The sequence below is a fragment of the Triticum aestivum genome, chromosome 6B (genome assembly GCF_018294505.1).
Source record: "Triticum aestivum cultivar Chinese Spring chromosome 6B, IWGSC CS RefSeq v2.1, whole genome shotgun sequence".
Taxonomy (NCBI): domain Eukaryota; kingdom Viridiplantae; phylum Streptophyta; class Magnoliopsida; order Poales; family Poaceae; genus Triticum; species Triticum aestivum.
The window spans coordinates 670,836,663-670,852,239 of NC_057810.1; the positions used below are offsets into that span (position 1 = coordinate 670,836,663).

A 15,577-nucleotide genomic window follows, 5' to 3' on the forward strand; every position below is an offset into this window, starting at 1 on the left:
TATTGGAATCCAAGTTGTTAGGCTCCAACTGCAAGAGTTTGTAGCTTATAGGCAAGTTTCCCTCAATTGAGACCAATGTCTTAATCCATACAGATAACACTTCTAGTACAGATCGGAAATCACTACAAACTATACTAAGGGCATCTCTAGCAGATCCCCTATCCTAAAAGTCCAAATCTTCTCCCTATCCCATTTTTCCAAAAAAAAAACTTTTAGGGGAAATGACATTTTCTCATCTAGCATATCCCCTATAACTTAATCCCTACAAAATGCGAACATATTTTTTTCCACACAAATTCATTTGAAACACATATTTAAACCGTTTCCTTTTATAATTAAACAACTAGATTAAATTAACATCAAATGTAGAATACTAGTACAATTCATTACCTAGTACATTACTATTGCATTGACATTAAACTAGCAAAAACATCAATACATATAGATAAAATGTACTCCTCGTCGGAGGAGATGTTGATTATCACCGTGTCGGAGGGGCTGGCCTCGTCAACATTTGCGGCAAATTGAATGCACGGCATCAAGGATATCCCGCCGGATTCTCAAAAAAAATAAGATATCCTGCCGGCATGCTCCTCCTCTCCTTGTCGGTGATTTCACCTTCAATATCCTCGCACAACTCTGCAAATTCGATGTCGTGAGAAATGGTCTCGCGGCGCTGACAAATGATCGTGCATGCACTGTCCAATGATGTGAAGATCGTGTGGTTCTCGGCGACAATCTCCGGATTCATCATGAGTGTCACCATGGCTAAGGCATGAGCGTGCTTGTCCTTGAGATGTGCTTCAGCCAACTTGCGTCCTCCACCTAGGCCGCTCGTCGGCGCGCCTCCTCCGCCTTCTAGGCTTGCGCGCGTCGGTATTGCGCTTCCGGCTCGTCCATCGATGGGAGGCTGATGTTGTTGCCCCCGGACGCCGCATCCACTATGTTGTAGCCGGCAGTGGCGAACTCGGCGGCCGGGTCTGCCGCCATCCCCTTCTCTCCTCTTCCTCCTCCTCTGAGCCCGGGTCCAAAGAGCTCGGGGGCTCGCCAACAATGATGCATGCCCAAGGACGCTCATGGTACGTACGCTCCTTGGCGGTGAGCGTCGCGCGCCGTGCGAGTGTCAGCATCATGTAGGTGGCGACCTTGTCGCGCACAATGGCAGCGACAGAGCTCGGGAAAGAAGTCCCGGATCGCGGCGGGGAAGACGGCATCGTGACTCGACACCGCGTCGCCCTTCGAGGGTGCGGTAAGCACACCCGTGTTTTGCCGCATGGTCTCGACTCCGTAGGTCCTTCATCATCGTCGTCCACGGCTCGCCTCGTCGGGTCCCCCGGTGGCCGCCACTTGGCTCCTGCCCATTGGACACTCGCAAAATGGCGAGGAGGCATCCACGTCCACGTACATCCAGAGAAATATGGGACAAACTTTCTAAAAAAGAGAGAGAAATGTGGACAAACGCAAACGTGACGAGTCACACCCTTACCAGCAGCTGCGTGGTGTAGCCCGGGCAAACCGTTAGCGCTTTTCTTTCTAAAAACAAGGGACGTACGTGCAGTGCAAACGTCAAGCGGGTGGCAACCGACCGAGACGCGCGCCGGGCGTGGGGCGCTTTCCGTGCGGCGATGCACAAGAAACCGATCGGCGACACGCCGCGTCCCTCACCAACCTTCACGAGCCCCATCAGCCTGGCCGCGCGCGTCCCCGCGTCCCAGATTATAACCAGGAGCGCCGGATCCAGCGCCGTGTTCCGCCGCCACAGGCCCCTTTCGCGCTCCCCCTCCTCCGCCGTCGCCATCCCTTCCCTCCATCTGATCCGATCCCGGCCTGCTCCTTCCTCTCTCTCCTGGGGTCCAGGGTTTTAGGGGCGTCGGCATGGTGCAGCCCCGGGGTAGGCCGCGGAGGAAGAGGCATGCAAGCCACACGGCGGCGGCCGTCGCCCCCAGTGCGTCGCCGGCGGGCAACTTGGAGGAGGAGGGGTTATTAGGCGACGGGAATGAGGCCACCCAGAAGCGCGTTAGGACGGCGCAGCCATCTCAGCTTCCGCTTCCACTGCAGGTAGAGATGGGGTTTTAGTAGTTTACTATGAAGATTTTATCGTTGGCGTAGAATTCAAAGTATATCCGTTTCTCTTCTTTTGAGAGATTCAGGGCGGCGTAGCCACCCCGTTTGTGCTTCCAGTAGATGGGCTTTGGGGTTTTAGTATTTTTAATATGATGACGCGGAGATTTTGTCGTTGACGTAGAACTCAAATTATGCCCGTTATTTTCTCTATTGAGGAATTCGGGACGGCGCATCCACACCCCGCTTCTGCTTCCACTGTAGGTAGATAGGGGTTGGGGGTTTTAGTATTTTATATGGTGGCGCGAAGATTTTGTCGTTGGCGTAGAATTTAAATTATATACGTTATCTTTTTTTTTTTGAGGAATTCGAGATGACCGAGCCACCGCCTCTTCTTCTGCCTCCACTGCATGTAGACGTGTGGTTCAGGGTTTTAGTATATTAATGTAATGACAGATAGATTTTGTCGTTGGCGTAGAATTCAAATTATACCCATTGTCTTTTATTTGAGGAATTCAAATAGGAAGTTTAACTCATCAGAAGAAAAAATAAACATTAAGTATTGAAGTTAATGTTTTGCCTTGATTGATTGACTGCATAAAAGAGAAATGTGTTTAATTATTCAATGCAAATTTGCAAAATATGATATGATGGGTTTTGATTAATATTATCTCTACCGCTCCATCTAATTATACAGTGTTTGATTAATAATATTAGCTGTTTATGTATATAGAAATCTATATCTCTTTATTGATCCTAATGAGATTATGTTTTGCAGGACATGTTCAATATAATTAATGAACCGCTCCCACTGGGTCTACGGCTGAAAAAGAGCCCATCTTTTGTAGATCTTATTTGTACGTGTCTTTCAAAGAAAAACTCTACCAAGGAAAACTCTACCGAGGAAATCTCTACCAAGGAAATATCTACCAAGGGCCGTTCTGCTATGAAAGATATTGTTTCCAAGCCCCCGTTAAAGAAAGATGTAGTAAAAGCTTCAAATTTTCCTGCAAACTTTCTTAAGATTGGTAATTGGGAGGTAAGCGATTTCCTTGTGTTAACTCGGTATATATGTTATTATGAGAAAGAAGTATTTAGAAGCTTTCCATAAATACTGCCTAACCAAAACATTTTTTTTTTGCTTTTAATACAGTACACATCGCAGTATGAAGGTGATTTGGTTGCAAAATGCTACTATGCAAAGCATAAGCTTGTCTGGGAAGTTTTGAACAATGGTCTTAAGAGTAAGATAGAGGTCCAGTGGTTAGATATTACTGCTCTAAAGGCAACTTGCCCTGAGGAGGGAGATGGCACCTTGGAACTGATGGTTAGTTCTTGCAATCTTTTTTTAATTGTTTGTTTGTGTATCGATCAATCATTATTGCCTCAAACGAGTTTCCAATCTTTTTGAAGTTGTCTCGGCCACCCATGTTCTTTCAAGAGACCCATCCTCAACCAAGAAAACATACATTATGGCTGGCGGCACCAGATTTCACTTGTGGGCAAGCAATCATGTGCAGGTGAAGCACTAGTGCATTATTTAACGTTCTACATTAACACTTAAAGATCAGTCTTGAAATATGAAAGTTGCAATTAGTTGTCGCTGTGATTTATGGTGTGGATGTGTTGTGCCTTTGTATTGCTTTTTTGGTAGACCTTGCTGCTAGTTGTTTCTGTTTTGTTCAACTTTATCATTTACTTTGTTGAGCTGAAATTAACTTTTATAAATGCTCTGAATGCAGGAGGCATGTTTTGCGTTGCTCCTCGAGTGTGTTGAGCAGAAATTTTGAAAAGCTTATTCAGTGTGACGAGCGACTAAATGAGCTGAGCCGACAACCAATCATCATGTCAGATTCTCCATTTATTGGATCCATAAGCTCTATATTTGGAAACCCAAATGAAAGTGCCGGCCCTTCATCCATGTTCGCACATCATGTGTCACCATATGATGCTTCTTCAGTGGTCCAAAGGGATGGGGTGAAGCATCATCAGCCATTGAACATAGGTAAGTATCCCCTTCTTCAGACAAAGTCCTGAGGCTGGCAGGCTTCCATGCCACACTTGTAATCTTGTAGATTATTTTCCTTTAACAATAAGCCTTTCTCAGGTGCCACTGCTTCAGATGTCCAAGCAAAAATTGTTGTTCAAGAACAAAGGAACCTCAATTTGTGCAATCATGCCAGCCCTGAGGTGCCGAAAGAATTTCAGGAGATTGCTGAGAGCCTCTTAAGCGATACACATGCCCTGCCATCCGCGGATGAGAAATATCTGCTGGCAAGAGTGGACTCGTTTAGCAATCTTATTGAGAAAGGCGCTGCGCCATCCACCGTATCTGTCCCTGAGCGCAATGACACCATTGCTGCAGGCGAAGTAGGTTATGATGCCTTTGCCGAGGAACTCGGATTTTGTTTCGAAGACGAAGAACAATGGGCGCCTGCGGGGAGAACTGTGGATGGCGGCGCAGGACCGCCTGCTATCTCTAGAAAGGAGTCCGTGCCGGGTCTGTTTGAGAACCTCTATCGCCGCATACCGTCTATGTCAGAGTTGTTCGACATAGCAGAGGATTGAGAGAACTCCGGTTAGCGCTCCGGATTTGGAAATGTTTCGATCATGAGGAACTGTGCCTTCTTGAGACTTGTTTTGGTCCCCTGTCTGTAACTTACCCGACTCTCATTTGGCAACAACTGAAATTTGCGCAACCCCGTTTCGCTGTTCTTACTACATTTCTTTCAGTAGTTTCTCTGTTGGCCTGTGAGGGCATCTCCAACAAGCCGATACTAAGGGCCTGTTCGGCCCTCCTCCGCTCCACACTCTCGCTCCGGGCATTTGTTTATGACACTAGTAGATCAGATGCCATGGCCACTTCAAAATATGAAAAAAGAATTGCAGTGGCTGGCAAAATAATCGTAATACCATATACACACAATTGCATTTCAAATAAAATGCGTCGCAAATGTCTCCATACATCTGCAACAAACCTAGACACGAACAGGAACAATAAAACATGCACCCTTCGCCTACACGATGCAAACCATGAAACGAAATAATATAAATTGAATTCTACACAAGAGACCAATAGAAACCTCCGGGATACTCTCAAATTGGCACCCAAAGATGGACGTGCTGCGGATGCCTTTTCTTAAAAAGGGGAACCTGCAGTTGTCGGAAATGCTTAATCGATGGAGTCGGGCGGTGGCACCTCTTCCCCTTCCTCGTCGAAGGCTTCGTTTTCATCAAGCATGCTCATCAGCATGGACACCTGCTCTTGAAGCATGGAGTTCTCCTTCTCGATCTCCGACCGCTTCCTGCGCTCGTCCGTGAGCTGCTTCTGCAGAAGCTCCAGCACGCGGGAGTCCTCCTCTAGCTGTTCATTGAGCCCGCCGATTTCACGGTCCTGCCACGCCATTTTACGAGATATTTTACATGATAATATGTGTCAACTTATGATGCAAATTTGGCAACAATAACAAAAATGCCTAATTACCTTAGCTGCACTAGAACAATGCACAGGTCAATTTAAGTTAACGATAAAGTTAGTGTTTAATGCTTGATTTCAGGCCTCCATCATGTATGCAGTTACGAGAGAAACATTATGGCATATACCCAGCATGATATTATGCTAGCATGTGGTGGCAAATAATTAGCAAGAACATGAACCTTTCTGTTCATTTCCAGGATCGCTATCCTCCTCATGCTCTCCACCACATCGACATTGACGAGCTTGCGCTTCTTACCAACCAGCCATCCCTTGGGATACGATGTAGGCTCGAAGTCCGGTGGCGGAAGCAGCATGTCAGCGCTGCGCTTGCCATTGATCGGCTCCAGGGGCTCGAAGAGCGCCTTTCGCTTCTCAGATAGGTTAGCCATCGGATCTGCCTGATGAGCATCATCCTCTGTGGTGGTGCTTGCTGCATTTGCGTCATCAATCTTCATGGCTTCTCCTTGAGCCGGAAGATTGCCCGCTGCTGCCTCTTCGGTGGCAGCGGCCTCGTTGCTATGTTCTTGTGCTTGCAAGCTCCGGCCATTGGCTGGAACATACACATTGTTAAGTCAGATCGAGTGAGTCAGTAGTCAGTACACTTAGCCCAGCAAAAATGCAGTGCATATATATACTGACTGATATACATGACCATTGGCATTAGAATTAGAATATGATCAGCCGGAAGTTTTTTCAGTGGATAACTGGTGGAGTAATTCAGTAATAGGTCAGAGTGAGTTTTGCTGCCATTTGGAACTTGGATGTACTTTAATCTGTATCTACTCTCCTTGACAAGGAAGCAAAGCATAGATAGGGACAGCTTAGGCATACTGTATAATAAAGCAATTCCCAGCAAGATCTATTAACAGACTAATCTTAGAAGCTCTGGAGAGGATAGAAGTGGAAACAGTTTCTCCTTTTATTATCTGTTCATGAGTTATACACTACGAGCAGACTGATTTACTAACACGGTCAACATTGGCAGGTTCAGACCATTCGGCATGAATGGTGAAGCTATATAAAAAACAATGAACATTGGCAGGTTCAGAAATAGTTTATCTGGTCAGTATCATCAGACCGGCCTAATTAAATTAACATTCTGACAGCAACTCCAAATAAACGTGAGTGGTCACGCCTGTCTCGAGCCTGACATTATGCTGTAAACAATCGGTATTATACGAAGCCAATGTGGACCATGGATATCTCAGTCTATTGCAGTCGCCCTCTTCTTTTTGTCCTAAGAAATTGCCGCGTTGTTACTGCTCCTCCTAAACAGCCTTTCCATTGCCTCGCCAAGACAGAAATACCAGTGGTGTTCAGAGGGAACTACTGAAGGGGATATGGTTTCAATCATGGGTGTGCATTGACATCAATAACTTGAAAAGGAAACACGACCAAAAATGGTTCTTGATTAATATAGTATAAAAGGACCCGCGCCCTCCACCTATTTGCATTAATATCAACACAACCAAAATGATTCTTGTTTATTTACATGACCACAGAGATCAGCTAGAGGCTTCTTCAGTGGATTACTGGCAGAGTGATGATAGGTGAGAGTGAGTTTTTCTGACATTTCGAACATGGATGTGTACTTCAACAAGCTGTATGCACTCTCCTTTGCTAGGAAGCAAAGCAAGAAAGGGCTCTGATAGACAGGGACAGCTTAGAACACATACTGTATAATACAAGGAATTCCCTGCAAGATCTACAGAAAGAATACACTCAGAAGCTCTGGAAAGGATAGTGGAAACAGTTTAACTCTTTATCTGTTCATGGGTTACACACTAAGAGCAAACATTGATTTACTTACACGATAGCTTACTGGTCAACACTGGCAGGTTCAGAAACGGTAATTTGGTCAGTGTCATTAGATAGATTAACCTACTTACTGTAACATTCTGACATGAACTCTAAAATAAGCGCGAGTGGTCACCAAACACGCGCGTCTCTCGAGCCTCGGGTTGCGCCATAATAAACAATCGGTGTTATCTATGAAGTCAGAGAATTGAGGCCATAGATATCTCAGCCTATCACATTCACCCTCTGTCATCTAGTAGTTGTATTACCAAAACTGCAGCCCTCTTTTTCTCAGAAGAAATTACAGCCTCGTTGGATTCTGCCCTCACAGCCAAGCTTCCCCTGCTCCTGGAGAGCATCTCGCTGCATTGCCCAAGGCAGAATACTAGTAAAATTGAGAGGAGGGGGCCTCAAAAGCTCAACCCAACAGCAGCAAAGTTACTGAAGGGGATATGGTTTCTTGCTGCGAGCATATTCGCACGACCACGACCTCTACTGGGTAGCAGCTGCAGCTGCAGCTGCCGGCCTGCGGTGCTGACAGCTGCCTGCACTGCAGAGATCTTGCCGGCGAAGGCAAGCAAGGCTAAGCAAGCGGGGCACTCACCCACCCGCCTTGTGAGAAATTACCCCCAAACTAAACAAGGTCTGAAGCTCTGAACGGCCGGCCTTGCTTGCGCGAGGCCGTTGATTAATTAATTATAAATATGCAACAAAGAATCAGTTGCACGGCCGCGCGCGTGACTAACGTGTGGGCGGAAACTGCGATTTTCTTACTCGTATGGGTGGTTGTATATTCGTCTCCGTGGGGTGGCAATCGTCAACCCATTTCCTCACGCAATATCTCACTGCTGGAATGTTTCGGTGCCGTCCGAAAACGGATGAACACCCCTAACTAAAAAGAACCGAGGAACAAAAAAGAAGGAGCTAATTTCTGCAGAGGCAGACGAGGCTAATGAAGAGCCGAGGAACAGGGGGAGATTCCGAGCTGTAAATCGAACTGGTGTACGATTTGTATAGATTTCAAAAAAGAAACGGCGGCAGGAGTAAATTTCAAGATTAATCCCCAGGAAAGAACAAGCATAGATCTGGGCTGAAATTTGCCGAAATCGGCAATACGGCTGCGTGGGGAATAGGTGAGGGGCAGGTTACTTTCTTTGTAAAGGAATAATATCTTGTATTTTAAAGAAAAAAGCGCGCAGCTTAAATCAGGATGGAATGGATTCAAGAGTTGAAGAGGTTTGCTCAAAGGATTTGAAGCAGCAAGAAGCAGCGCCCCTACCTGACGACGGCCTCCTCCTGGACTTCCAGAAGATCCGCGGCGGGTCGGCCATGGACGGCTCCTCCATGCTCTCCGGCCGGCAGGTCTCTGCAGCTCAAGAGAAGAGCGCAAATATACATCAGCTATAGAAGAAATCCGGCGTCTAACACGGACGAAATGGCCAGGAGCTCAGCTCACCTCCGGTGGCTCCTCGGCTCGACTTCCCGCTGCCTGCCTGCCGGAGCTCCTCCCAATCTCTCGCTCGCTCGCTCTGCCTCGGTGCGGTTTGGCCGCGTGCGCTGCGTTATCTGGTGGTTTCTGGCTGTGCTTGTGCCGTGGCGTGGGCGGGCGGGCTGTTGGTGCTACTAGCAGAAAGGAAAAACGGTGGCCTTGGAAGCCACTCCCGTTTCCTTGGCGTCCTTGACGGTGGCTTTCAGCCGTGCCCGTGACGTGACGCGCTGGCTTCCTGGCACCAGTACTAGCTGTCGTCCGACGGACGGGACGGCTACTCACGGCGTTCACGCTTGACTGCCACACAGACAGACAGACAGGGGCGTTTTGGTTTTGGGCTACCCGCCCGCCAACAACCAGTGGCCGTGCCCGTGCGCGCTCCTCCTCCGGATCCTCTGTGGGCAGCGCAAGCAGGGCCCTATTTAGAGCATCTTCAACAGGCACGCGGTAGCGCGGTGCTCTAAAAGAAATAGCGTTTTAGCGCACGGGAAGGATGGTTGCTTTACCAGACGCTGGAAAATTTAGCTCGCCGCTGTAGCACTTCAACAGGTGCGATAAACTCCAGCATGCGCAACCAGCCGGCGCTTGGATTTTTTTTAAAAGCAACACATACGAAAAAAATATGAAACAACACATAGTTCAAGTTTCATAGCATAGTCTCCAAGCCACAAGTCAGTTCATATGATGCTTCAAAATAAAACTAGATAAAACAATGCTAAAAAATTACTTCTCGTCCTCCTCGATGGTGTGGTCTGACGGCGTAAACGCGTCTAGCCACTGAGGATTTTCATCATCCCAGGTCGACGTAGGTCCCAGCTCGATCTGGGCTTCCGCCTGTTCCTTCCGCGCACGCTTGTCCGCCCGACGCACGGCTCGCTCCGCCTTCCTCTGCTCCCAAAACTCGTTCTCTGCGGCGACATCCTGCAGGAAGCGCTCGCGCCACACCGCCATGGCGTGCTCGTCCGCCTCGGTGATGAGGAGGCGGGAGCTGGAGGCAGCGATCCTCGTCGTTGATTAGTCATGGGGGAGGCGCGAGATCCTGTGCCTGCTTGCGCGTCCGCATGTCGGTGAAGTTCATCTACGACCGAGGCCGCCCGAGGCACCACGCCGCCGCGCCGTACGCGCGAGCGACCTCATGGGCGATTTCGAACTGGTCGAGCCTGAGGCGTGTATCGCCGGAGCGGATCTCCGCGTAGTACACGCCGGAGGGATGGAGGCGGAAGCCGCGGTAACCAGAGCTGCTCCGAGAGCGCGGCGGCATGGCGTGGCGCCGGAAGAAGCGAGGGAGAAGGCGCAGCGGCGGCTGAACGTTGGAAGAGGCAGGGGAGAAGGCGCGGCGGGGACGGGGCACCGGAAGAGGCGAGGAAGAAGGCCCGACAGGAGGGAAGGAGTGACGGTTGGCGAACGCCCTCGCGTGGCTTTTAACCAACGCGTTGGGCGACGCACGCCAAAAAATGCCACGTGTGCTGCCGCTTTATCCCCCCCCCCTCGCGCGCCCACTTTTTTCACGCGCCTGCTGGAGCGCGCCAAATTAGCGTTTTTTTTCAGCGTGCGGCTTATCTAGCGTGTCCGTTGGAGATGCTCTTACGCCAACTCTAACGCGCCCATGCAGATTTGGTCCAATTTTGTCCATTTGGGTCGGTTGTCGATGTGGTGACCCATCCCATCTGTTTATAAATAGATCCATTACTGATCTTGATATTGTTCTGGTTACGAGAATATCAATTCATACTATTCCAACAAACACAACTAGCAGGCCAAAGGCGCCACCGCCGGACCATGCTAAAATCCACGTGGATGCTAGTGTTGCACGTTCTGCCCTTGGTGGATCGACAGGAGCGTTATGCTGGGGTGCAGGAGGTTCGTTCATGGGTATCTCAGCCTTGGTCATTCGTGCAATCACTGATGAGGCGGTTCGGGAATCAATTGCTTGCCGAGAGGCCTGTCGCTAGCTGAGGATTTGCACATCCATAACTTTATTATTTGCGTCGGACGCGAAGAAATTATCAAGGAGATACAAGAAGGCACAAGCGGCAACTATGATAGTATTGTAAGAGAGATCAAGCAGTGAGCAGCCAATTTTAAGTGCATATTTACCTTCGAAGGACAAACGGCAAATAAAGAAGCGGACAATTTAGCTAAGTTTTCAAATTCTCTGGACGAAGGGGCGCCATATTTGCGATCCTTATTGTATCCCATTTCAAGTGGCATTTGATCAATAAAACTTAGCTTTCCCCCTAAAAAAGTTGTAGATGTGGCTGATACGTCCATTTGCATTATGTTTTTCTACTATTATCTATAATATTTTTGATCAATATAATACTTTGTGGAGCAATTCTAATGTATTTCTCTCTCAGTTTGCAAGATTTATATGAAGAGAAAGATTGCTGGCAGCTGAAATTCTGGACCTAAAAAAGCCAAGTCAGAGGTACCTATTCTGCACATCTCCAAATAAGCTAAAATTTCACGAAGAATTATTTTGAAATAAATAAAAATTATTAGTGAAAATAAATACCAGAGGGGGCCACCCAGGTGCCCATGAGCCACCAGGGCGCCCCCCCTGGTCAGCCTCTGGTGCCCATCTTCTGGTATATAAGCCCGTTTACCCTAGAAAAAAATAGAGAGAGGACTTTCGGGACAAAGCGCCGCCATCTCGAGGCGGAACTTTAGCAGGAACACTTTTGCTCTCTGGCGGAGCGATTCTGCTGGGGATACTTCCCTCCGAGAGGGGGAAATCGAAGCCATCGTCATCACCAACAACCCTCTCATCGTGGGAGGACCAATCTTCATCAACATCTTCACCAGCACCATCTCATCTCAAACCCTAGTTCATCTCTTGTATTCAATCTTTGTCTCAAAACCTCATATTGGTACCTATGAGTTGCTAGTAGTGTTGATTACATCTTGTAGTTGATGCTAGTTGGTTTATTTGGTGAAAGGTTATATGTTCAGATCCTTGATGCTATTCAATACCCCTCTGATCTTGGACGTGAATATGATTTGTGAGTAGTTACTTTTGTTCTTGAGGACGTGCAAGAAGCCTTGTCATAAGTAATCATGTGAATTTGGTATTCGTTCGATATTTTGATGATATGTATGTTGTTGCTTCCTTTAGTGGTGTCATGTGAACATCGATTACATGACACTTCACCATCTTTGGGCCTAAGAGAAGGTATTATGGAGAAGTAATTAGATGATGGGTTGCTAGAGTGACAGAAGGTTAAACCCTAGTTTATGCGTTATTCCATAAGTGGCTGATTTGGATCCATATGTTTCATGGTATGGTTAGATTTATCTTAATTCTTCTTTCGTAGTTGCGGATGCTTGCAAGAGGGGTTAATCATAAGTGGGAAGCTCGTTCAAGTAAGAACAGCACCCAAGCACCGATCCACCCACATATCAAATTATCAAAGTAACAAACGTGAATCAAACAAACATGGTGAAAGTGACTAGAAGAAATTCCCGTGTGTCCTGAAGAACGTTGTGCTTATTATAAGAGACCGTTCCGGCCCGTCCTTAAAAAGGATTGGGCTACCTTATTGCACCTTAGCTACTATTGCTACTTGTTGCTCGTTACAAATTACCTTACTACCAAACTATTTGTTGCCGATAATTTCAGTGCTTGCAGACATTACGTTGCTGAAAACCGTTTGTCATTTCCTTCTGCTCCTCGTTGGGTTCGACACTCTTACTTATCAAAAGGACTACGATTGATTCCCTATACTTGTGGGTCATTAGTGGCATCTGTATTCATCCACGAATTTTTGGGCAGTGTGCCCAACCGGCCGATCCATTTGGTTCACTCACCCCTTTTTGCCAAATTTTCTAAATTTGAACATTCCATACATATTAATTAAACAAAAAATAAAAATAAAATAGTATGCATAATTAAACAAAAAAGTCATATAGCTCTAGATCACAATAAATAAATGTTATAGTTCACAACCAAATGGATTCAAAATTGTACCAACTACATTGAAAAATGAAGAGCAGATACATTTATTGGTTGTTGCCTATTTTGGAGTTGAATGTAAGTTATCCAATCACGCATTCCTTGGTGAAATTGGACGAACAGTGAAAACGCCGCTACTCTCATGCTCAAAGTTTTCACGCTGGAAATCCTGCCTTGGTCAAAGAGGTTGTCATCATGCTCATCATCTACGATCATGTTATGCATGATCACACAAGTAGTCATTACCTTCCGCACCTCTGTTTGATCCATGTTCTAGCAGGGTGTCAAACAATAGCCCATCGATATTGAAGCATACCAAAAGCACGCTCTGCATCCTTCCTAGCACTCTCTTGTTCATTGGCAAACCTGACCCTCCTCTCTCCTATAGATTGGAGATTGTCTTGAAGTTAACCATTGTATTGTGACCATTGATCTCAAAGTTGACTGTTGAGGACTTGCCTTCCAAAAGACTCGCAGACACCGGAGAGCGTTGAAGCACATTGATTTCATTGTGAGAACCTGCCATGCCGAAAGAAGAGTGCCAAATCTAGATATCTTATGATGTCACAGCTTCAAATATGACCGTGCAAGATTTAACATGTCCCCTGTATTTCCCCTGCCAAGCAAATGGACAATTCTTTCACTTCTAGTGCATACAATCTATGCTTCCAAGCATCCCCAAAAAGCATCTCGATTCATTGATAGCTGTAAGTGCATCTAGTGCCCCTTAGTGATTTTGGTGTATTGAAGACTTATAGGTTAAGGGACTAATGAGTTTGTGAGTGTACACAGGTCTATAAGCCTATGAGGAGGTTGATATTTATAGAGAAAGTCGACCCCTAAAAATGAAGTTCTTCAACTGAAGACTTTGATATTCTGAAGACTTTCTGAAGACTTTGAAAGTGAAGAAATTGGTGTGACCTTGAAGACTTGGTATTCATTTGTGGAACATGAAGCATGAAGACTTTTGTTTTTGTAGTTTCATTTTCTCCTTCTTGAGTCATAGGAAACACCGTACTGTTAAAGGGGGTCGAGGAAATACTAAGGAAAATTTCCATGTGATGCTCAACTCAAAATCCTACACCTACCAATCCCTTCGAGTGAAGCCTTTGGAAATCTCATACAGTTTAGTCACTTTCTTCAGTGATAGAGACGAAGTTCTTCTGGTCACTGATGAATTTGTTTTGACTGAGGAGTTAGGAATTCGCCAGTGCGAATTACCTACACATTGAGGAACATGATAGCCCTGAGGAATTTGAGAGTCAAATTTCCGACCGTTGCTGTGCTGCGCGCCAGCTGTCCCAAAATATCTTATCCACCTAACGGTCATATCATTGAAGGGCATTTATGTCTTATCATGTCGGGCTGCTCCCTAGGCTATAAATAGCCGCCCCCTACAACCACTAGTGGGTTGGCTGCTCCGAGAGAACTTGACACTTGTCATTTGAGAGCAACCCATCCTCCGAGGACTTTGAGCGAAAATCATCAAGTGAGGAAAATCCCAAACCCAAACACCTACAAACCCCAAAGTGATTGAGCATCACTGAAGAAATTGATCCCGCGTGGATCCGACGCTTGTTACCTTTGAAGACTGTGCTTCTTCCAGACAGTTAGGCGTCAAGGTCTAGAGCATCCAAGAGGAATTGTGGATCGCCGAGTGACCAAGTCTGTGAAGGTTTGGAAGTCGCCTGAAGACTTACCACGAGTGATTGGACGGGATCTGTGTGATCTTAGTTCAAGGAGAATACGGTGAGGACTGGGTGTCCTGAGCTGCGTGCTCAGAAACTGGGTGTCCGGGACTGCGTGTCCTCGAGTTTAAATACTCAGCCGCTCCAACCAGACGTACAACTGAGACAGCAGTTGGAACTGGTCTATCAAATCATTGTCTTCACCAACCTACTAGTTCTATTTCCTCAACCCTTTCATTTCCTCATTACTGCGTTGAGTGTTTGTTCATATCTGTGTCTGAAGACTTTGACTGAAGACTTTCTCAATTTCCTCAGTTCAATTTCTTCAGTCTGTTTGTCTTCATCTTGTGTTATCCTGTGATTACGCTTTCTGTACTCTGTGCTAGTCTTCATTTCATCATGATGACCATGCTTGTATTCTGTTATGCTTACTTCTGAGTATTTATTTCGCTGCTAATAGTTCTTTGCTAAGGAATTTCCTCACCGGCAAATTCCTCAGTGATGAATTCTTAAAAATCGCCTATTCACCCCCCCTCTAGTCGACATAACGCACTTTCAATTGGTATCAGAGCAAGGTACTCCCTTTTTCTGTGTGATTTTGGTTTAACCGCCTGGAGTTTTAGTTATGTCGACCGCAGGTATGATCAAGGTCTCGGCAGGGTGTCCTACCTTCAATGGAACGGACTACCCCTACTGGAAAAACAAGATGCAAATGCATCTCGAGGCAATTGACAATGATCTCTGGTATGTTGTGGAAAATGGTGTTCCCTCTGTTTCACCCTCACTGAACGCTACCGATGTGAAGAGATTCAAGCAACTCGATTCTCAAGCGAAGAATATCATATGTGGCCATCTGAGTAAAGAACAGTATGGAAGAGTGAGTGCTTTGGAAACTGCTAAGCTTATCTGGGATAGGCTGTCCAAAGTGAATGAAGGAGTCTCAACTCAGCGTGACTCTCGAGTTGATGTTCTTCGGAATCTCTTCAACCGCTTCAAAAGACCCGACAATGAAAATGTCCAACAAACCTTCGATCGCCTCACTGACATCTCAAATGAGCTTCAAGCCCTCGGTGCCACTGACATCACTGACCATGAGGTGGTGAAGAAACTGT

General features: G+C 46.5%; 2 protein-coding genes across 2 annotated transcripts; one reads left to right on the forward strand and one right to left on the reverse strand.

The window, feature by feature from the left end:
• Positions 1 to 1,682: 1,682 nt before the first annotated feature.
• Positions 1,683 to 4,760, forward strand: LOC123139063 (uncharacterized). The gene is made up of 6 exons (XM_044558878.1): positions 1,683 to 2,058; positions 2,840 to 3,100; positions 3,215 to 3,388; positions 3,475 to 3,581; positions 3,804 to 4,066; positions 4,169 to 4,760. Exons 1-6 carry the CDS (start codon positions 1,876 to 1,878, stop codon positions 4,627 to 4,629), a joined length of 1,449 nt encoding a protein of 482 aa, XP_044414813.1. The 5' UTR covers positions 1,683 to 1,875; the 3' UTR covers positions 4,630 to 4,760.
• A 202-nt stretch (positions 4,761 to 4,962) lies between these two features.
• On the reverse strand, positions 4,963 to 9,058 carry LOC123139064 (protein HEADING DATE REPRESSOR 1). Its single transcript, XM_044558879.1, has 4 exons — positions 8,793 to 9,058; positions 8,616 to 8,702; positions 5,719 to 6,089; positions 4,963 to 5,455 (listed from the first exon to the last, which is right to left on the reverse strand). The coding sequence occupies exons 2-4, from the start codon at positions 8,680 to 8,682 to the stop codon at positions 5,234 to 5,236; spliced, it is 660 nt and encodes a 219-aa protein (XP_044414814.1). The 5' UTR covers positions 8,683 to 8,702; positions 8,793 to 9,058; the 3' UTR covers positions 4,963 to 5,233.
• Positions 9,059 to 15,577: the final 6,519 nt, after the last annotated feature.